The sequence below is a fragment of the Trichinella spiralis genome, assembly GCF_000181795.1.
Source record: "Trichinella spiralis strain ISS 195 chromosome Unknown Scfld4, whole genome shotgun sequence".
NCBI lineage: Eukaryota > Metazoa > Nematoda > Enoplea > Trichinellida > Trichinellidae > Trichinella > Trichinella spiralis.
The window spans coordinates 7,120,269-7,141,615 of NW_003526943.1; the positions used below are offsets into that span (position 1 = coordinate 7,120,269).

The following is a 21,347-nucleotide window of genomic DNA, read 5'->3' on the forward strand; positions in this document are numbered from 1 at the left end:
TTGTATAATGATGGAAAAAGATTTTCTCATTCATTTTGAAAGATCATACAGGAAAATTGAATTATAGAGCAACAGCTAGTAGGTTTTGCATAATGGAAAATATTTTCAAATAAACAATTAAGTGCTGCTTAAAGTTTTGTAAATTGATTTTTCTTCACTCATATTTGTTCTTGCTTTGTCAGCCAATTAAATTATTCATTTTAGGTGATATTGCTAATCTTGAACATTCACGTATATTTCAAGTAATGGGGCGAGCATTTTCATTGATTCAAGAGAGTATTATTTTCAAGAATATTAAAATGATCAGTTGAAAATTGCACAGCATTAATCATTTTTATGGCATTATAAAACTGTTGAAAATACTGATTAACAGAACTTTTGTGATCGAAGATCAAAGCAAACAGTAAAGCGTACATGAATGTTTGAAAAGTCAACAAGGCTACCTCGTATTGTCAGCAATTAGGACAACATTGTGTTCAAGTTGAAAATTTCACTATCAGCAGTTAAACTTGATTTTCTTTAATGAAGAGACTGTCAAGGATAAATAACCATGTTAAAAGTAAGTTCTGAAATTGTTGGCGCCATTCGACGCAAATATTTTTGTCCCTATTTCTATGACTTCATTTTAACAATTATATTTAACAAATGCCAAGTTTTTCATAATAAAACAGGGAATAAACTAATCTGAAGCACTGTGTCCAAAGAAACGTGTTTCTTCTTACTGAGATGAATGACTCTGAGCAAACTAGAAAGATGATTGGTAAGATTAATGAATCTAATTTTAAAATACCTAATTTGTAATAATAATTTTCTCGCAGATTTTCTTACATTGTTGATTCTATTATATTATAGTATTTAAATTAAATTGTTTTTTTACTTTAATATATTGCTGTAGATTTTTAAAATTATTAACGAACATGATAGCAGTTTTAAATTATATTGGCATTTCTTTTGAAATGATTTCCATTTTTCAGTTCAAATAAAATTGAACATTATGTTGCTGAATATATGTGATGTTGGTATTAAAAGCAAGATTTTAAGATTTTTCTTTGCTTCGGAATCAAACTTTAGTCGATGCTCTTTCTTCAGTTTTGAAAGTAGTTTTTTTATAATGTGAAAAATAATTTTTGATTTTATTTACATGTATTTAAATGTTTTACTTTTTTTGGCCGCTTTTTGGAAGCATTTTAACTATCAGATGAATTTTGTACTTGTGAAAGCAGTTACAGTATGTAAGTTTTGTTGCTGATTTTTCTGCTCTTTCTCTGACTTTTGCGTTAATTTTCAACTCGTGCACTCATTTGCATCATTATACAGACTTTTTTTGATTCCATGAATTATTGGGTAATTATTGTTGTTTTTTACACAAATTTATATACTTTATTAATGATTTTTGGATGTTTGAATTTAAAATTGAAATTTTATAAATTCTCGTTGTTTTCAACATTCTGTCAATAATGCACTTTGGTGAAACTGACTAAAAGCATATTGTGTTAATGTTAAAAAAATCTTATTATGTAAGATTTATTAGTATTATTTTCAATATTAGAAATTCTTTGTGTTATACATGCAAATAATGATTGCAATCAAATTTATTGAGATTACGTTTACATTTTGTAATTATTTGCTGGACAAAATTTAGTTTGTAATGATTTGTTTTTTTCATATATATGAATTAGTTTTCTAAAGTTTATTTTGTTCTTTTAAAATTTATCATATTCAACTTGAGTAAAATGCTGAGATTCTGATTGAGAGGGTAAAATACTTTTCGGACAATATTTTGTTGTTCTCTCTAGTTTATTATCATTGCATTGTAGAATAGAAAATGTGATATAATTTTATGCTTCCATTTATCGATCATGTTTAAAAGCTTAAATTTGTATTGTTGTTTCTCAGCGATATGCTCTGAACCAGAGGCGTTCTATTTGTTTTCATTTTTGCAATAATAATTGTTCTATTTTGAAATTTTTAAACATATACTGTATTTTGATTTTTAACCTGAAAATCTTTTAGCTAGTGTTATGGAAATTTGTCCAAATGATCATTTGTGTACCGACCAGTTGTCAGAGCTGGCTTGATCGTGCCGGTCGGTCCGATCGTCGAAAATTACGTGGCAATTCAGTTGTCTGGTTTTAAAGTATAGCTGAAGTACCGCCGTGATAGTTTTGTTGATTGGCCTCTGCCTGTCCAACTACTACAACAAGCATGTCGATGTTGCTTTCATCCATTTTCCGTCCACAGATACTGTGCTGAACGTGTTGTTGTTTGTTTTAATATTTTTTGTTTCCTCATTTTAATTAATTTTTATTTACCCACATGTGTTGAAAATTTATTTGTGCCTCATTTGAACAAGTGTAATAGGAGTAGTATCTTTTCTTATTTTTTTTTCTTATTCGACTTGATGCGCAGTGTCAGAATGTTCGTGACAGCTGCTTTTCGCCGTCACGTCGACCGGCTTCAGTGGTGGCAATAGTGCGTCTATCCGTTATTGCATGCATTAATAGATAGATACACTTAGTATCGTTGTTGTTGTTGTTGTTGTTGTTATAATTATTATTCCGTTTTCTTTCTCAGTAGTGCTTGCAGTGAGCTTTTGAAAATTGTTCTTCCACCAGGGTGATGTTTGCTTTTTCTCATTGCCGCTTGTTGCCAACAAGCTGCCGTGCGCGAGTCGTTTTCGATTAAACCAACTTTTAATAATATTCTATTCTAAATTGTTATGTTTTTTTTACAATTTTTAGTTTTCTCTACAAAATGCAGTTTGTTCGTCAGAGCAAATTTAGACATGTCTTTTGCAAGCCAATGAAACGTGAGTATTGTCTTGAAGATGTTCGAATCAGTAAAATTTCGTGGGATTCAACATTTTGTGCGGTCAATCCAAAATTTATTGCCATCATTACCGACGGTGCCGGCGGACCATTTATTGTGGTTCCTATTACGAAGGTTTAGTGAATTTTTGGAAAGGTGCTTTTGATTTTACCGTTTATCTTGTAGACAGGAAGACTGGAGAAGGATTATCCTTTTGTTGATGGGCACAAGGGCCCAGTTTTGGAAATTGCCTGGTGCCCTTTCAACGACAATGTCATTGCAAGTTGCTCCGAAGATTGTACGGCCAAAATTTGGCATGTAAGTTTGTTTGTTCGTTAATTGGGCTTACTTGATATTTTGCATTATTTGCTTTGGCAGATTCCTGACGGTGGATTGGTCAAACCTTTGAAGCAGCCGTTGATGGAGTTGGCTGGTCATCAGAAGCGAGTTACATCGATTCTTTGGCATCCAACTGCTAACGACATCTTACTCACGGCTGGTAATGTAGCTTTTAAAAATACTTTTTTTTAATTTGAAGAAACTTTGCTCATGAAAAGTAACAAACGTAATAGCTGTTGCCAATCGGCTATGTTAAATTTTTGTTTGCAATGAGCAATCAAGTTAGCATTTGCTAAGCGAAGCTGCCAATGACTATGACGTAAACTGCTATTATTTTCATTGTGTGTACTGCTTTTTGCTTCTATGTATTTTTTTGTCTATTTGATTTGCCGGCGTACTACTAGTTGACGCAAGTTGAAATATAGATTTTTCATCAGGTTGCTTGCCTTTTTGGAGTGGATAATTAATGAATTTTACTGAGTTGTTATGCTTTGCACAATATTTAAATTTATATAGACAGCATTTTAATTTTTGTTTTATTTTGTTAAGAATTTGGGAACAAACAAGAGGGAAAAGTTTATGAGGAATTTAAATTCGGCAAAAAGTTTTTTTTACAGTGTTTCATTCCAATGAATTGTGAAATATTGTTTTGTTAAAAATTGAAAATTACAAAACTAATCTCGATTGTTCATGAATTTGGGATTTTTTTTAAAAAAATTCAATGATCCATTGTCAAAATAGTTATTATTATTTGTGTTGTACAATGTTTGCAGGCGGTGATTTGAAATTATGCCTTTGGAATGTTGGCACTGGTGAACTGTTGGTGCAAATAGCCGGTCATCCGGATTTGATCTGGTCTGTGGATTTCAATTATGACGGCAGCAAATTGTTGACCACTTGCAAGGATAAAAAGATCCGTGTGATCGACCCACGCACAGGGCTAATTTTGCGAGTAATTTTTAAAGTTGAAAGATAATAAAAACATGATGGATTATGCAAATTGCATGATTATTTCAGCAAGGTTCTGGCCACGAAGGAGTCAAGCCGCAGCATGGGATTTTTTTGAAAGACGGCAGAATCTTCACGACCGGCTTCACTAGGCGAAGCGAGCGGATGTACGCGTTGAGGGACGAGGAAAATCTCGAAGAGCCGGTCACCCAGGAAGAATTGGACACCAGCAACGGTGTGCTGTTTCCGTTCTACGACAAGGACACCGGTTTGATTTATTTGTGTGGGAAGGTAAAGTTATTTATTTATTTATCTATTTTTATTGTTCATTTTTCTTTTTTGTATTGTTCACGTCCAGGGTGACAGTAACATCCGCTACTATGAGGTGAACAACGAGGCACCGTATGTTCATTTCATCAACACGTTCACGTCACCGGAACCGCAACGCGGCATTGGATTCATGCCGAAAAGAGGCTTGAAAATTAACGAAAATGAAATTGCTCGCATTTTCAAGTGCACCAACAAAGGTGTGGTCGAGAATTTGCAATTTTTCGTGCCGCGCAAGTCGGAGATGTTCCAAGAGGATCTCTACCCGGACACGGCCAGCACCACTCCGGCAATAACGGCGGAAAATTGGTTGGACGGTCAGAATGCGAATCCAATATTGGTATGAGGTTTTGATTTGATTTGAAAATTTATTAATTATTACTTGCTTCACCCTACCCTTTTCTTGCGCAGATGCCTTTGCACGGGGGCAAAAGTCAACAGGAGAAAACGTTGGAGTCCCGACGTTCGGCCATTTTGACCACGATGCAACCGAGCGACACGAGCGCCGCCTCGAACACGCCGGCGGCGGCGGCGGTGTCGTCGTCGTCGTCGACCGTACGTCCAGAAAGTCGGGATGCCCAGACGGTGACCAACGCCACTTTCCCACGTCACCCGCGTTCCACCGAGGTGGTCAGTGAGCAGGACGCCGGTTGTCCGGCGGCGGTGGCGTCATCGTCGTCGTCGTCGTCGTCGTCGGCTTTGCGTTCCAAAGCTGCCGGCAGAGTGGTGGTGGATTCCAATGACGACATTGTCGCGCACACTGCCGTCTCCACGTTGAAAACATCCGATGGGACGGAGGTAAGAAATGTTGTACTGGAAACACACACATCTAGCTTATGTATGTATATATATATATAGATCGCCGTCGACGAACTGATCAGCGATATGCGCCAGATAAAGCTTCTGTTGCGTCGTCTGGAACGTCGATTGCGTTTTCTCGAAGAACGTCAACAGGACAATGATCATTTTCAAATTGAACAAATTTGAGCACTTTTTTTTCTTCTTTTCTCTTGAATTTCAGATAACTGATACAAATAACATTGTTAGAGAGAGAGAGAGCTGTGATGAGTGCCTTTTGATTTTTAATTTCTAAACGGCAGGCAAAATAGTATTGCTTTTTCATATTGTGCTTTTTGTAGTTGGTTCAATTGTGAATAAAATGTGATGTTGGTTAGAAGGAAAAAAACATTTTTTTTCATTTTATTAATGCAATAATAAATAAATAATTCATTATTACAAAATGATGCATACAGGTAGGTATTTTTGTACATTTGGAACAGGCAGATGAATAGTGAGGGAATGGGAGAGAGAGAGAAATGTGGAGAAAGCAAAAGAATATGAAAAGAAAAAAGAATGTTGTTGTAATATATTTGTATAAAATAAAGTAATTATTGTTGTTGTTAATTGGTTAATGTTGATCATCGGTTGAAAAATCGATCTGGTCATCGGTTTTGATTGTTGTTCGTGTTTACCATCATTAAAAACTTTTCGTACGCTTCAGCCATAAGCAAATCTTCTTCAGACAAAACAACGTCGCAGTTATCACCGTTGTTTGTATTTGTGTTGTTGTTTGTGTTTAAGTTGTTGTTGTTATTGTTGTTGGTAGTGGTAGTGCTAGTGCTGGTGGTACTGGTCATTTCATTGCCACCGTCTAGACCGTTGTTGTCGAATTCGGCCAAAAAGTCGCTCTCTTCCGACGTCAACGGCTGACCATCCGGACCGTAGTGGACACCGTCGCTGTGGTCGAGCAACGAATTGGCGACCGATTCGGCCACGTCGCGCGCCGACTCGCACGCTTCGGCGATCGAACGCAACTGTTCGGCGCTCTGTTCCCACTGGCGCCGACAATTGGCCAACGTCTTGGCCAAAAATAGTACACTGGACGACTGGCGTTGCAGAAACGACCGGTCGTCGATGGCGGCGAACAGACGTCGCGTCTGGTCCGGCGCGTGGCGCAGCAGCATCGCGCCGCTGCACTTCAGCGCCGTCAGCGCGCAGCGCAAATGGGCGTCGCTTTGGCGGGCCAGCAGCTCTTCGAGCAGTTCGAGCAGCGCGTCGAGGGCGAATTCGTTCGGCGCCGCCCCTTGTTCAGTCTGGGCGGCCAGTTCGGACAAAAAGATGACAAAGTTGTGCAATCGCGGCGCCAACTGGTCACTGTCCAACAGGGTCGATCGGTTCTCCAGTTCGGCGTGGCAACGGCGCAACAACAGCTTGCGGAACAAGTCGGGCGCGTCGGGACAGCCGGTGAACTGTGCGTTGAAGTGACCGGTCAGTCGGGCCGCCTGGTAGCTGAAATGCGGATAGGACATGCACACGTCGAAGAACTTGTCGACCACGGCCGCCAGATCGTGCTCCGTACGAACGCAGCAGTTCAACTGGCCGGAAATTTGCCTGGCGATCAGTTCATACTTGGCCGGGTCCATGTACAACTGCGACAACCAATTGACCAACTCCCACAGAAAATACTGCATCACGTTGGTCTGTTCGACGGAGACTGTCTGCGGCGCGGTTGTCGTCGGCGCCGCCGCCGCCGCCGCCGTAGCTCCTCCACCAACTCCGGTCGACTCTTTCTGTCTCATCGCCAGCGGTACAAACTCCGGCGCGTCCAAACGCCATTTGAACGTCGTGCCCGACGACGGCGCCGACGAGCACGTCGACGTACTCGTCGGCGTAGTCGCGGTCGTCGACTGCACGTTGCACAGTCGGGAAAAATCCCGACAAAGGTCGGACGACGACGAACCTCGCTGGTGCACTTGCGCCTGCGAATACTGTACTCTTGGAATGACAGCCATCGGTGGTGGCTGAGGAGGAGGAGGAGGAGGCGGTGGCGGTGGCGGTGGCTGCTGGTAGCCGTAATGACCCGGCTGACAGGTCACGTTCGGCTCGTTCGCCGCCGCGGCCGCTGCAGCCGCCGCAGCCGCTGCCGCCGGCGAGATGTAAATTCGATCCGACGAAATGAACGCGTTATACGCGTGCATTGTTCACCGACCGACCGTGGATTGTTTCACTTCGCCGCAAACCAATGATCCGCTCGCTATTTGCTTTTTTTAAATATTCCTTTAAATCACCTTCAAAAAATGTAAAATTTTCATGAAAAAATAATTAATGCATATTTTTGAAAAATTCCATTTCTCCAGTACAATGGTAAAAATTACACTTCGACCATTTCATAAAACAAAAAATCACTTTATTTTACAACTGTATTATACTATCTTGTCTTAATCATCAATTCAAACATAATATTTGCACACATTTCGCGCACAGTTTACTTTCGGTATACTGAAAATGTGTATTTACAAACAAATTCCCAATGAAGCATCACGACACAAAAATAAACCATAAAACCATAATAAATATCAAATATTAGAAAAAGAATATCATGATTCATAAATTAATAACCAACTTTTTTTCAATTCACAATTTCATACTGTTCAATTATGCACACAATCAAATTAAGTATACTATGAATGAGAACATTCATTATTTTTGAATTTAAATTCAAAAAACTTCACCCATTTTTTTGTATTTCCATCGTCATTTTAACTTTTTATTATATTCAGTTCATAGATAAAAAATTTACGTGTTTCTTCATTGCTTTGAAAAACAGTAAACAAATATCATATAAAGTAAAGCAACGAAGACAGCGCTCACAGTGCACACAACAATTCAACAAAATTCTAAATATGTAAACCAACGATAAATTCATTCAAATCAAGCAATTAAAGGCAATAAATATATGACGTACATATTACTTTTCATTCCACTTCATACCGAAAATACTGTACAAATGAAAACAGATACACACACACACAGTAACTATCGTTATAGAACTAAATATTGCATCAGAATATTAAAATACATTACACACATTTTTTAAACTACTAACTGTTTTGAATATTTTACATTAATAATTCTTGATTACTAAAAATTACTTGCAAAATGCTAACTTTTCAATAATAAGTACAGTAAAAAATCTAGTCAAAATAACAATACAATTATTTAAAAATATTCAATGAAATTATATCGTTAAAATTCTAAAAATTTTCTCGTTTTCACCATTCAGTAACAGCATTTGCAATTGCAACAGTACTTACATGAAAAACAGAGCGAATATGATGAGAATGGAAAATGTCTTTCACTCAAATTATAAGTAGACAACAACAAATAAATGAAATAAATCACACTGGAGAACAAAAAATTATCGCTGCTATAAAATTATAAATAATCTTCACAAAATAAAAACTCGCACGTTTTAACATAAAAATTTATAGATATTTATTTATTTATTTAAGAAATAAAGATTTCTACATTGACATCTACGCATCGTACTATGCAATAATTATTCATTTTAGTCTCAATAAATCCTCCACTATTTCTCATTTGAATACTCATGGCTAGTTAACTAACAAAACTTTGCTAATGTACTGTTCAAAAAATCAATATCTAATAAATAGTTCACACTTCTAAAGTACGTTCAAAATAACAAATCAATTTCAATGAAACAAAACCACAAATTATAATAAAAACCAATGAATTTTGCATCAAAAAATTATAGACAGATAAAGGATTTTTCATCAAAATTTTCAATTCTTTACAGTAATCAACAACGCACATCGTTGCTTTTACAGAACAAGATCAAGACGCTCAATAGTTGAATAAACTGCACTTTCTCAATACTATTTAACAAATAAAATACTTATTCCTCATAGGCTACACTCTTATTTAACCATTCGAAACAAGCAATAAGACAATAACTTCCTTTACTGAATAATCAATTTTTTCAGCAAAAAATCTACTAACCTATAGCTAAGATGAATTTACAAGGCGACTCACCTCTCAACAGTTGTAAACAGTTAAAACTAAAAGCCCCGCTCAATCTGAAAATGACCTATTTTAAAATTGCTTTAGGAAAATCCAAAATATCTTTCTTAATTATCAATTTTGGCATATGTTGTTATTTCTCTCACTTTTATCTTACTATACGGCATTTTTAAATGGAAAATGCAGTTAACAATCATAATAAACAGTTTAATAAAATAAAATTCAGAAAACAGAAAAATATAATTCATACACTGCTAATGTTTACAGTTTACTTTTCACATTACACTTGCCATCACGTAATCTCAAATATATACATCCTTTACTATTATTTTATTAATAACAAACGATAAATGTTATAAACAAAATCTTACTGTTTTTTACTGTTGCAGCTTCAAGTGCAAATCGAGAAGAATTAATTCAAATTCTCACAACTGTACTGTCACAACGTGCCTCAGTTTCAGAAAATCAAGTATTAATATTAAATAAATATTTTTCATTGTGTAAACTATTTAGATACGCTTATAAAAGAGGTTTTAATAAAATAATAAATAAATGCTACAGTTTTACTAAGTTGTTGATATGAAATCAATAAATAAGCAAATATTCACAATTAATAAGAGAATTACACTTGCTCAGCAAGCATGAGCACGGCTACATTTGTAGCAGAAAAACAGATAACTCGATTTCTGATTTTATCGATTGATTTTCTTCATTTATCTTTTAATTATTCCCAAAATTAATTGCATAACGTTTTACTGGTTAGAATTTAGAATTTTGTACACTTTTGCGCTTCGTTGTTGCACTGAAGTATGAAAATGGCATTGTAATAAATAGTTTTTTGTAATCTAATGTGTTACATATCATTTAATTTCATCTTTTGCACGGCAGTTGATTACGTTATCAGTTTTAAAAAATTAGATTGAGCAATAAATAAACATTAATAACTGAATAATTATTTCAAGTATTATTGTTCTTATTTTAATTTGTAAAGATTGCATTTTAGGGTAAAGATTTTTATTAAAAAATCTAAACTATAAGTTGTAGCAAATGAAACGTTTAAAAATGCTAAATTTTATCTTAAAATCTCTTCAAATTATGCTAAATGCGAAGTTTTTGTAAACTTAATCAACTGTTTATTTGCATATTTTTGCTACGGAAATGTTATCATAAGTATAGAAATAAAAAAAAGGAATGGCATCTTGAAGTTGGTTGTTGGAAAGTGCAGGCGTTGAGGTATTAGACAATGTTTAACTACATTAATTCAATTACACGTTTACACGTTTTAACACGTTTAATTTAAATTTTACAGTTTCACTCCGAGCAAGGTTGTTGAAATTTAGCCGCATCATATGCTTTTCTCCCGCTTTGCTATTTTCACGGATAGTTCTGGCGTATTTCTGTTATTTCATAAAAAAATGATTCGGCCGGTCATCGATTTTAAACGATGATATTAAAAGGCGAAGTGAAAAAAGCAGTTTATTATTTAAAAAAAGGCAATGCTATTATCAAAAAGAAATATGTCCTTATGTTTTTACGATGGTTGAAAATGGCGATCGCAGTTTTTAATGTATGCATTTTTCAACAGTTAAACATGAAATAAACATAAAAGTAGTTGAGAAAAATTTCTATCGATTTCTTTTTATTTTTATTAAGCATGATTAATTTCCTGTTTTGTTATTATAACCTTTTGATAAGGTTTTTTTCTATCAGACTTATTACATAACGTGCGCTGTTTGTTTGACGCATACGCAGGTGTATGCATTTCAAAAAAGCATTGTGTATGATCATTTTTCATTGTACTAGAAAAACAGATTATGTCAGATGTAATTGCATAATAGTATCATTGTTATCAATTAATAAAATATTAGGAAGTACTTTTCATTACTATGTACATGCAGTACTGGCATGATTAATTGTAACTATGATGATTTGTGCATCGGAAACGAGTTTTCCTTCGAAAAAATTAGGCAAAAAAATTGCAAATCAACGCATACATTGAAAACAGTGCACTTACTTTTCAACATAAATTAATAACATAACAGTCAAATTAAACGAGTAATAATGCACTGAAGTATGTAAGCCGAATCCATACGATATGGTAATAAACTTCAAATGTCCCTAGTTATTAGGAAGCTATAAAATTTGATATAATTTTAAAATTTAATGAAATGTAAAATTATGCATATGGATTAAATTCAAATCTTTTGACTTATTATTTTGACCTTTTGATCTTTTGACTTTAATGCATATTCCCTTTATTTTTTACTGTTTTATTTATTGATCATTTATTTATTTTTTTTAACAATTACAACTATTTTATTAAATAAAATACAAAAAGGTAACATTAAAACGTGAAAATCACGAATTAAATACTATAAAAATTAATCTTCACTCACCTTTATTTTCATTTATTTACTTTTGAGTGATATTGATTTATGTTTTTATGATATAACTTTTTGTAGTTTTTATAATTTAATTAATCACAAAGTGGCTTATTTTATAACGTTTGAGAGTAATAATCACTGTGACGGTTATTTTGTTATTTATTTGCTTTTTGCCTGTCTTCATTTTATTGTTGTGTTTTTTTCACAGAATTAAACATTCACAGCATTTACAGATGCGTATTTCAAAAATTTTTTTACTACCATTTTAGTTTACCTCCAGCTGTGCTTTAATATTGAAGTGTGCATGAAGCTGTTGTAGAATGGCTACAAATACTAGTAAGCCTTTAGTTATTTTAATAATTATACCATATGCTGATAAGTTATGTATGCAGTTATTTTATTAATATTAGTATCCATTATTTGTTTTTAATATTACATAAAGTATGGAAATAAATAATACAGTTTGTAATGTTTAATATTTTAACGATTTTCAGATTTTCTTCATGAATTATTGGAAATTAGTTCCCCGCAGGGACAATTTGCCTTCGATACAGATTCACGGACACTGATAGCTTTTGCTCCAAATGATTCGGCTGTAGCTTGGGCAAGTCAAGGTTGTTTCATCACAGTGGTACTGAATCATTCCACCGACAATACCTCTCAAAGTAATTAAGATAAAATACATTTCATTCTTGTAAACTAGTGCTCAAATTAATTTTACCAGTGATTTTTTTGTCATGTACTTATTTTATATTTTAAGTGAAATTATCTCTCAGTATAAATTATTTTGCGTAATACAGTTTTTGAATTGATTATTTTAGGCATTTTTGAAATTTTTTGAAAATTGCTTTTTTCTAAATTTGAAGTATTTTTGATTTGCTTACGTACGCAATATGATACTAAACGAATTTATTCAAATTTAAATACTACTGTTGTTGTTTCAACTGGGAATTTTTTTTGAGGAGAAAGACATGAAACAACAAAATAATTATGAGATATTTATTTTGAAAGTTTGCAATTTAAAGTGAACATCATTTTAAAAGTTCTCTTGAAAAAAACAGCGATTGAATATGAATGTATTGTTTATTTCAGACTGCACAAGAGCTTTGTTTTCTAAGGAAAATTTGAGTCGTCGTCGTATAATTATTGTAGAATCAAATGCTATGGTGTTTTCAATCGCTTTTGGATATGCATCTCTGTCAAGTTTTATATTTCTTTTTGGTTCCGCTAGAAATGAAATGAGAAAAAATGATCGAGGTTCTGTACTACTTCTAGCTGCTGGTATGGATGATGGCAGTATTCGCATTTATTGCCCCAAAACAGGTTGATCTCAGATTTAGCATTGGCCAAATTTATTTTATTATTTTCGGTTCATTAGGTTCTTTTCTTATGCAACTTCTTGACCACAGAAGCATTGTTTGTGATATTAAGTTTTCACCTTCAACGGCATCCATGCGATCTACGCTGTTGTCATGTTCAAGAGATTCAACGTTGAAACTCTGGGATATGGATGATCAAGGGAACATGTTCAGAACTCTTGAGGTAAGTTTTGCAGTTTCATTATTTATTAATTATTTTTTGTTAATCTTTCATTTAATGTTGAAATATTCATGTGATTGAAAATTTTTACTGTTGACGTTAATTTGACATTTCGCTTTTTTCTTGGCACACTAGGGTCATGGTAACAGGGAAATCGTTACATGCTGTTCTTGGTCTTTTGACGGAAAATATGCTGCCAGTGGTGGCACCGACACTATGGTAAGTTATTGGTTGCTTGCTTTTATTCTAATTTACATAAGTTTAATCATAATCATTAAAAATAAGCACAATCTGATATTGTATTGATTGACTTGATTGCAATTGCATGCAGCATATATCGTTAACTGGTATAATATTTTTTTATTTATTATTTTCTTATTATTGTGAAATTTGATGTTTGTTTCTTTTTGCATGTCTATTTTCCTCCTAATGTATGAATGGTTTTTTGTTTTGTTTCTGTTTACTGTTTAGCTAATTATTTGGGAAACTGCTCGTTGGACTCCGTTCCATTACCTAAGGTCACACAGAAATGCCATCACATGCTGTGAATTTGCCGCGGACAACACTTTGATTGCTTCATGTTCTATGGACACTTCACTTATACTGTGGAATTACCATTTCGGTTATCCGCTTGCTTATTTTTGGTAAGGATGCTTATTTGTGTTTTGTTGCTATAAACTGGGTTTGCTTTTTATTATTAGGCATCGAATTCCTGCTCCTCAAACCGTATTTCAATTTTCTTTGAATAGACACCATGTTCGAGATTTGTCTTTTTCAACAGATTGTCAACACATGGCGACAGTATGTGATGATGGGTAAGTTTTAATTTTTGTCGAAATGTTGCATGCAGTCTGTAATGTTAAATTTTAGAAATGTTCGAATTTGGAGCATCAACCACGTGACATGTCCAAAATACATAAAGACAGTACAAGACTGCTCTTCCGTTGCTTACTCCAATGATGGTTCAATTTTCATTATTGGGTAAATATCACCCTAATTTATTTTACTGTTATTGGAAAAATTAGTTGCTTTTGTAGAGACAAAAAGGGTTCAGTACAAATTTACTCTGCCCGGTTGTCAGTTCTCAAATTGGCATTTTTAGCTCGAAAAATTGTACTGCAGAATTACACTGAAAACGACCTAATGAAGGAAAACATACCCGACATCTTGAAAAATTATTTGCATTTCAGTGAAGTGGGAATTGGGGTAATGCAGTGGTAACCAACAAATCTTGAGCTGTTTTTTTTGTTTTACAACCCCCTGCTTGGTTTTTCTCTGCTGTTCTTGTTTAGTGATAAAAATGCGGATAATGTTTATCCAGCTTGTTTACCTTTTCTTTTCTTTTGACACATTAATCAGTTATTAATGATACACAGTGTTACTGACTTAACACAAATTACTTTCACTTTTTCAGTGGATTAACAATGCAGTGTGAATAAAAGTTTTAGAATACATTATTGACTGGAATAATAATTTCTCTAATATTAATTATTGTACGTAAGTCGTTTTTTGAAAATTAAATTTATGAAGAATCTGCCCAATAGGAATGCATTAGGCATATTAATATGTCAAGAAATTTAGACTAGGTAATACATTCAATTTTAATTTGCTTGCTCATATTTCTATAAAAAGGGATAATTCAAAAGCAATGAAATATTAAAATAAAACAATTCTTACGAAATAAAGTTAAAAATATTTCATCAAATAGTTGTATTGAAGTCGAATGACTGATAATTTATCAAAATAAGAAAAGCAATTTTATCATTTATTCTGAAGAGCAGTCGACCTGAAAATAGTACAACATAAAAGCATTAATGTTGGAAAATCTTTAAATTGTTGAAATGTCTGGAAATGTTTTTAATTTTGCAAAATTTGGAAATATAGCTAAGGCAATAAACTCTTTTTAATTATTTAACATAAAACATCCTGAATACACGTATTTCATACTGTACATACCAATAAAATATTAAAAAAATAAATTTTGAATAATTTCATGCTTAATTTAAAAATTAACTCTGAAACACCTTTTTAACTGTAATACTTTGAACGTTAATCATTTCGTTGTTCAGAATAACTTAATGGTCGATTTATAAATAATAATACACTGTAGCGAACACAACGTAATTTGATGCTCGGTCAGTGGACTGTTTTGTTGTTTCCGCATTATGATAGATCGTCATAGCATTATGCTATAAATTCGTCAGCCAGTCGAGCGGCCTCTTTGATCCAGCAGTTGCGCGGATCCACACAACCGGGCGTGGCCCGTTGTCTATTGCCCATTCCTATGCCTTCAGCACGCCTCCATGCTATGCCGCCATTGCCCAACACTAGCAGCCAGCTCGGATGGCCATTGAAATCATTTTTTACCACCCTTAATGGTGTCCCTGCCGTCCTCGACTCATATACGGGCATCGTGGAATCTTGCATGGGCCTCGCGGAGTTTGCGGGAAATTCGCGTTTCCAACATACACATAATTTTAATTGAAATAAATACAAAATTGCTAATTACAGAATATCAAATAAATAAATAAATAAATAAATAAATAATATTTAATAAAAATTCCGAATAAAACTTTTGCATTTATATGCCAACGTTGGTTCTATTTTCGCATCATCCGATCAAAACAGCAAACAAAAAATTAAATTTTACGAAAACAGAATGCTCATCAACTGAAATTTATTTCTGCTTTGCTAAACATATTATTCACGTTTCAATCAAATAATCCAAAGCCCATATCTTCGTCTTCTTCATCAGATTCCGGTTTCTTCTCCTCTTTCTTTGCCGCAGGTGCGCCAGCTTCAGGCTTTGGAGCTTCCGCAGTGGCAGGCGCTGCTGCAACCGAAGCTGATCCAATACCGCAGCTTAAACAATTTAACAAATCTCCAATGTCCACTTTGGATAACGCATTCACATAAAGATTTAACCAAATTTTATCAACGTGAACATTTGAAGCTTCCAGAACTGATTGAAAATTTTCCATTGTGATACTTTTACCACCATCGTGAAGAATCAAAGCAGCGTAGCAACAAGCCAACTCAGTGCTCAAAGCCATTTTCCTAAGTGAAAGGACTGATGTTAATATTTTACACCGTAAAACTGAGAACATGAAACATTTAAATTATCAATTAAATCAAAAACATTTGAACCATTTAAAAGTATCGCATCAAATCTTTTTTCCATGCAATGACAAGAAGCAAAGTATTTTAAACTGTAAGAATGAATTGAAAGGAAACAAGAAAAGACAAATGAAACAATACTATAAACATTACACTAATCTGAAAATGTAAAAAAGATTTCTAAAATTAGACAGCTCACGCAAAAACAAAAAAAACGGCACAAACATTAGGGATCCTATAGAAACATAACGGATGTAACAATTACAGTAGCAATACACGTAAAGAATAAAAAGTAAGTTCAATTACAGAATGTGGAATAACTAAATACGAGTGGTAATAAAAATCTTCAAATAATTTATGTACTATGTCAAATATTCAAAAAAATTGTAATAATTTTATTTCAAATCGGTGAGTACGCACTTGATTTCGCAACTTTAATAGGCCGACGGCTTTGGATACTTCACATTACTTATTATTGGCCATTAAGAGCAGCTGTTTTATTGGCTACTTCTTGTACCTTTATGATTGGTTACCACTTCGCTGGAATAGGATCTCTCCGTAAAATTCTCAAGGATAATTTTCTATCTGTTGGCAAAAAGTCGAGCTTTCATCGCATAGCTTCTGTTTACATAGCTATGGCGTAATAGCATTGTGGTCTCCCCAAAACTTTTCATTGATTGAAACATTTCATGTAAAACCAAATACTGCGGCCTTCTCTATCATAATGGAAAACGGTTCCTGCGATTGCATTTAATCTAAGTCAGCTTTCGATAAATTACTATCTTAAAGACTCCTCAATAATAGTTATTAAACTTCAAATAAAATTTTTTACAATGGCAATATTCAAAATTACATGACAAATGCATTCCAATGGCATGCTGCAAAGAATTTCTACATGCAATCAGAAGAAAAACCGTTCTTTTTAACGTAAAATATGAATATATTAAGTGAATAATAAAAATGGTAACTAAAAGTTCAAACTTACAATGCAGCACCGTAGATAATAACTGTTCAATTAGATAAACAAGAAATTAGAGTGTTTCGAATGACAATGAACAAAGCAACAAAAGTGGATTAGAGAAACTGCAATTAATAATGAGAGCGTGCAAATCATTTGCCGTTAATAACGTTATCAAATTACAATGAACGAAATTACACATAATTATATTATTATGTCACACCTTCTTAATTATTGGGGAGATAACAATGCTAAGACTTAAACAAAAGTGAATGAACATTTAGTCTGATATACAACAATAAATTACAAAATTAAGCTTAAGTTTGTTTATCATAACATCTATGTAGGACATCAGCGAAATCTACAGCTAGAAAAACAAAGCATTTTTTGTGAACACAAGCAAGTACGGGTCACTGAGCTCAGCCAATGAAATAGCAGAGCAAACGATATCCTCCTCTGATGTTATGGCATTTAGATGAAACTCATTCTGCAAATCGGAAGAGCGAGAAGAATGTCGGATGTACGGGACGAGAACAAGGCGCCAAAAACCAACGAAGACAGCCGTGCAGCAAAGGGAAGTATGCAGGCACCATTGGTGAAAAAAGAAAAAAATCGTAAGTAGCAAACTTTGAGCAATTTGTAGAATAAGCAACAGAGGAAAAGTAACAAAATGCACTGAGAATCATTTGTACATGTTGCGTAAGTTCATTGGAGAAGGCATAAAAATAATCTCATCTTATCATCTTCTACTATCAGTGCATAGGCTAGAAATTTAACTGGAATTGAATTCATTAATAACATAGGTGATTCTGAAATTTCTTTAATAAGGCTGCTAAAGGGAGTAAAACTGCGGTATACTGCATGACTGCAATGTCATTTTCAAAATTATTTGCTTTATTTTGTTTTAAGCATCAGAGAGCACTCTAAAGAAGGTTTTGAGCAGAAAAAAATTTCATTTGCAGATGTTCTTTTTTCTTCATCCAATATATTTTCATTTCATTTCTTTAATTCCAACTATCAAATCAAAAAAGACAAAGTTATTTTGGATACACCATAACACACATGTTTAAATAACAGCAATTTCAAATAAGATTTGCATACGTGTGTAATATATGAGATTTCTTTAATTTCAGTTACATACCATTCTACAAATATATTAAACAACATGATAGTTTCAGGAACAAGAGAAAATTTAACAGAAGAAGAAAGGATCATGCTGATGATGAAGGAATCCACAGAAGCATACGATCCAAAATAGTAAGTAAAATACAGAGTTGTGATCATTTATAAATATCATCTTTTAGTTATGTAAAAATTCCTCAAAGGAAAAGAAAATCAGCATGGTCATCTTACTGCAAGCGGTGCAGGAAGGAAGGGCACTGCATACAGAATTGCCCACTGGTATGTTTATGTCATAATTAAGAAATCAGCTTTATAATTAATGGCAAATTTTCAATTTTTCAGCTGCATTACAAAAGAAGAAAAGACTGCTAGTAACAAGTAAAATCTATTAATTATTTAGGCAAATATAATGAAAATAATAATATTTCATTTAAATGTGATTTAAGTGCACAATTCACATAATCACTGAATCAATCTTTGCTTTTTAATTACTTATTTTTTGCATAAAAGCTCACAAAGTGAGCTGATTTTATAATTGCTCGTTGACTTTAATAATGCCTTTATTTTGGTGTAAGAATTTCATTTGCTTGATACGTACGGCAGATTTGCATTTTGATGATACAGAAAAACTGACTGCGAATTTTCCAATGTCCTGGTTAAGAAAAAAGAAGAAGCGTGAAAGCCCGGATGCTATACCTTAAAGCATATTATGCATTTATCACTTACAGTTTGATTGCTAACTGTATATGCTCATCATTATTTTAGTATATTATTTGTTGTGTTTATTAATAAAAGTTTTAATGCAATTGGAAGTACTTGATAAAATAATATTGTTCTGAGGCTGAAAAGGAAGTATAATCGCGGGTAGACTTATAATATTACACATTAACTTTCAAATGCATATAGTAATTTCGCATCTTTATGTTACAAAAGTATATTTAAGAAATTATTATCATCCTATGAAAAGCGCAACCAAATTGATGTTAGCTTGTATTGCAAATCCAAATAGGATATGCATCTTACTTTTTATAATACTATGCAATTTGCAAATTTGTCTTGAATAACATAGAAAATATTTATGTTAAATAACTGAAATGATATCAGTTGTTTTATTCCTTTATACAATATACCGTACGTTTACAATACACCTATATTTTTTAATTAAAATTTAATTGAAAATGAATAGTTAACAGTATGACACTTTATAATACCATGAACATTTTATTAATGCAAACAGAATAATTATCTTCATAGTTTTACATACGTAAATTGTTATTTAAATAAAAATTAAATTGTAATTTAGAGCATTAGTATTTTCCACGAAAAAACAGAAAGCCCTTGTTTCCAGCGACGAAGTGTACACAATGACTGTCTTCAAATGTAACTTTCGAAGAAAATTTCCGACCAACAATGCAATGCCAAGGTGGCATATACTTCTCATCTAATGTTAATTTTATTGCTTTTGCAATCTGAAATAAATATTAGAATTATTTTCACTTTCGCGAAGTTTAATGAAGAAAAAAATAATTTCACATCTCTTTCATCATTATATTTTTCCAACGTGCTAAACGTTATTTTTATGACATCACGCAGCATGCTCATGTCCATATCAAGAAAACACAGCTGAACAACTTTCTTGAATTCCTTTTGCAGGGCTTCTTCCAATGTTGCGAAATTTGTTTCACATTCGTTTTCCATTCTCGCACAATAAATGGAAATGCGTGTTGTGCAGGCAAGCAAAATAAAATACTGATTTACAAATTGCACCTTTGAAATTGAAACTACTCGTATTTTAAAGTGTCTGGATTTAAAGCACTATTCTGTAAATTTTAGCATGGTTTAAACGTAGCTCAAAATGAATTTTCTGGTGCTATTATAATTATTATTACTTTTATTTAATATGCACTAATAATAATTCTTCTAGTATGTGCTGCGTGATATGCATAAGAAATGCAAAGCAGCAGTGTAGTTGAAACATAGTTTAGTATTATTTATCATTTAATGAAAGATCATTTATTTCATTATGTATTTTAGTCAATATGTGAATGAAAAGTAAAAGATGTAAAAGTATTAAACAAATAATTTTGACGATGCTAAGTTAGAACGGTAAAAATGAAAAGCGACAGGAAGATTAAGCAGTTTGAAAACCCGTGCACTTTAACTGAAGTACTTTAATTCAATAAAATATTTCCTTCCTTGACAATAACCATGTTCTGATCTTGCATTGCAATATACAGTTTTACAGAGAATAATTTATTTCAGTAAAAATAAAATGTCATACAATTTACGTTATTAATAATAATCTTGATTAAATTACGCTTTATAATAATATTTGTGTCGTTAAATAAGTATTGGCTTAGTTTAGATAGTTCCACATTTTTGATCAACAGCGATTTTTTTATCAGCGATCAAAATATTATAAATGAAAAATGTGAATGTGAAATCCTTGTTTGAAAATTTCTGGAATTTTCAGCTAAAGCAATTAAAGAACATTATTAATATAAACGAATGCGTAATTTTATTTTATGCATGAAAATTGTATTTCAAATCAAAATCACTTAGTGTACGGTAAAACGTAAAATTTACATTTCAAATTAAATCAAAATTCAAATTCATTTATTATATAAATGTTTTAATATGTTATTAAACAGCATTTTATAATATCATAATGTGATTGAATATATCCATTGATTGATTAGTTCTTATCGATTATTTTAATTGCATTTGTTTTTGGATCAATCTAAAAAGCAAAAAAATATTATGTTTAAAAATAATTAAGTATTTCAAAATAATATTGTTACATAGATATGAACAATTTCAGGGAGTAGTTTATTTTGTGATTCATCCACATTTCGTTTTGTGGACATTTCGCCATCAGCACCGATGATAATCTCTGGTACGATCACTTTGGTAACAGTTTTCCAATTTATAGTTTTTTCAGGAAATTCTTTGAATTTCTGCATATAATCGGCAGTGTCATCCGG

At 33.1% G+C, this 21,347-nt stretch overlaps 7 protein-coding genes across 7 annotated transcripts; 4 read left to right on the plus strand and 3 right to left on the minus strand.

Annotated features, from left to right (window-relative positions):
- The first annotated feature begins 550 nt into the window (after positions 1 to 550).
- Tsp_01713 (coronin-6) lies at positions 551 to 4,768 on the plus strand. Its single transcript, XM_003377511.1, has 12 exons — positions 551 to 652; positions 2,014 to 2,121; positions 2,144 to 2,263; positions 2,410 to 2,484; positions 2,761 to 2,943; positions 2,995 to 3,126; positions 3,187 to 3,307; positions 3,347 to 3,398; positions 3,697 to 3,722; positions 3,921 to 4,099; positions 4,165 to 4,386; positions 4,454 to 4,768. The coding sequence occupies exons 1-12, from the start codon at positions 551 to 553 to the stop codon at positions 4,766 to 4,768; spliced, it is 1,635 nt and encodes a 544-aa protein (XP_003377559.1).
- Positions 4,769 to 4,833: 65 nt separating this feature from the next.
- On the plus strand, positions 4,834 to 5,409 carry Tsp_01712 (hypothetical protein). Its single transcript, XM_003377512.1, has 2 exons — positions 4,834 to 5,220; positions 5,281 to 5,409. Exons 1-2 carry the CDS (start codon positions 4,834 to 4,836, stop codon positions 5,407 to 5,409), a joined length of 516 nt encoding a protein of 171 aa, XP_003377560.1.
- A 3,824-nt stretch (positions 5,410 to 9,233) lies between these two features.
- On the plus strand, positions 9,234 to 15,651 carry Tsp_01711 (putative WD repeat and SOCS box-containing protein 1). Its single transcript, XM_003377513.1, has 12 exons — positions 9,234 to 9,264; positions 9,633 to 9,712; positions 10,553 to 10,568; positions 12,122 to 12,292; positions 12,720 to 12,950; positions 13,006 to 13,169; positions 13,302 to 13,385; positions 13,638 to 13,771; positions 13,868 to 13,981; positions 14,055 to 14,147; positions 14,204 to 14,372; positions 15,349 to 15,651. The coding sequence occupies exons 1-12, from the start codon at positions 9,234 to 9,236 to the stop codon at positions 15,649 to 15,651; spliced, it is 1,590 nt and encodes a 529-aa protein (XP_003377561.1).
- Positions 15,652 to 15,877: 226 nt separating this feature from the next.
- Tsp_01710 (60S acidic ribosomal protein P1) lies at positions 15,878 to 17,033 on the minus strand. The gene is made up of 2 exons (XM_003377514.1): positions 16,982 to 17,033; positions 15,878 to 16,263 (listed from the first exon to the last, which is right to left on the minus strand). Exons 1-2 carry the CDS (start codon positions 17,031 to 17,033, stop codon positions 15,878 to 15,880), a joined length of 438 nt encoding a protein of 145 aa, XP_003377562.1.
- Positions 17,034 to 17,752: 719 nt separating this feature from the next.
- On the plus strand, positions 17,753 to 18,735 carry Tsp_01709 (retinoblastoma-binding protein 6). Its single transcript, XM_003377515.1, has 4 exons — positions 17,753 to 17,855; positions 18,420 to 18,498; positions 18,546 to 18,642; positions 18,706 to 18,735. Exons 1-4 carry the CDS (start codon positions 17,753 to 17,755, stop codon positions 18,733 to 18,735), a joined length of 309 nt encoding a protein of 102 aa, XP_003377563.1.
- A 935-nt stretch (positions 18,736 to 19,670) lies between these two features.
- Tsp_01708 (dynein light chain, cytoplasmic) lies at positions 19,671 to 20,061 on the minus strand. The gene is made up of 2 exons (XM_003377516.1): positions 19,897 to 20,061; positions 19,671 to 19,832 (listed from the first exon to the last, which is right to left on the minus strand). Exons 1-2 carry the CDS (start codon positions 20,059 to 20,061, stop codon positions 19,671 to 19,673), a joined length of 327 nt encoding a protein of 108 aa, XP_003377564.1.
- Positions 20,062 to 21,058: 997 nt separating this feature from the next.
- On the minus strand, positions 21,059 to 21,320 carry Tsp_01707 (hypothetical protein; the record flags this gene model as incomplete). Its single annotated transcript, XM_003377517.1, has 2 exons — positions 21,059 to 21,103; positions 21,165 to 21,320. Coding segments are annotated over 2 exons (201 nt in total), but the record flags the coding sequence as incomplete, so codon positions are not given.
- Positions 21,321 to 21,347: the final 27 nt, after the last annotated feature.

Bases quoted from the DNA above. Each gene is read 5' to 3' on its own strand.
- Tsp_01713 (XM_003377511.1), top strand. From the start codon at position 551: ATGTTAAAAGTAAGTTCTGAAATTGTTGGCGCCATTCGACGCAAATAT. The intron at 2,485-2,760 runs GTTATTGCATGC...TACAAAATGCAG, and splicing joins TGGCAATAGTGCGTCTATCC to TTTGTTCGTCAGAGCAAATT. The intron at 2,944-2,994 runs GTTTAGTGAATT...TTTATCTTGTAG, and splicing joins TTGTGGTTCCTATTACGAAG to ACAGGAAGACTGGAGAAGGA.
- Tsp_01712 (XM_003377512.1), top strand. From the start codon at position 4,834: ATGCCTTTGCACGGGGGCAAAAGTCAACAGGAGAAAACGTTGGAGTCC. The intron at 5,221-5,280 runs GTAAGAAATGTT...ATATATATATAG, and splicing joins AAACATCCGATGGGACGGAG to ATCGCCGTCGACGAACTGAT.
- Tsp_01711 (XM_003377513.1), top strand. From the start codon at position 9,234: ATGAATTTACAAGGCGACTCACCTCTCAACA. The intron at 12,951-13,005 runs GTTGATCTCAGA...TCGGTTCATTAG, and splicing joins CATTTATTGCCCCAAAACAG to GTTCTTTTCTTATGCAACTT. The intron at 13,772-13,867 runs GTGGAATTACCA...TTTTATTATTAG, and splicing joins ATGGACACTTCACTTATACT to GCATCGAATTCCTGCTCCTC.
- Tsp_01710 (XM_003377514.1), bottom strand. From the start codon at position 17,033: ATGCAATCGCAGGAACCGTTTTCCATTATGATAGAGAAGGCCGCAGTA. The intron at 16,264-16,981 runs GTTTTACATGAA...TCATGTTCTCAG, and splicing joins AGAGAAGGCCGCAGTATTTG to TTTTACGGTGTAAAATATTA.
- Tsp_01709 (XM_003377515.1), top strand. From the start codon at position 17,753: ATGTCGGATGTACGGGACGAGAACAAGGCGCCAAAAACCAACGAAGAC. The intron at 17,856-18,419 runs GTAAGTAGCAAA...TGATAGTTTCAG, and splicing joins GGTGAAAAAAGAAAAAAATC to GAACAAGAGAAAATTTAACA. The intron at 18,643-18,705 runs GTATGTTTATGT...TCAATTTTTCAG, and splicing joins GCATACAGAATTGCCCACTG to CTGCATTACAAAAGAAGAAA.
- Tsp_01708 (XM_003377516.1), bottom strand. From the start codon at position 20,061: ATGGAAAACGAATGTGAAACAAATTTCGCAACATTGGAAGAAGCCCTG. The intron at 19,833-19,896 runs GTGAAATTATTT...TATTTATTTCAG, and splicing joins AATATAATGATGAAAGAGAT to ATTGCAAAAGCAATAAAATT.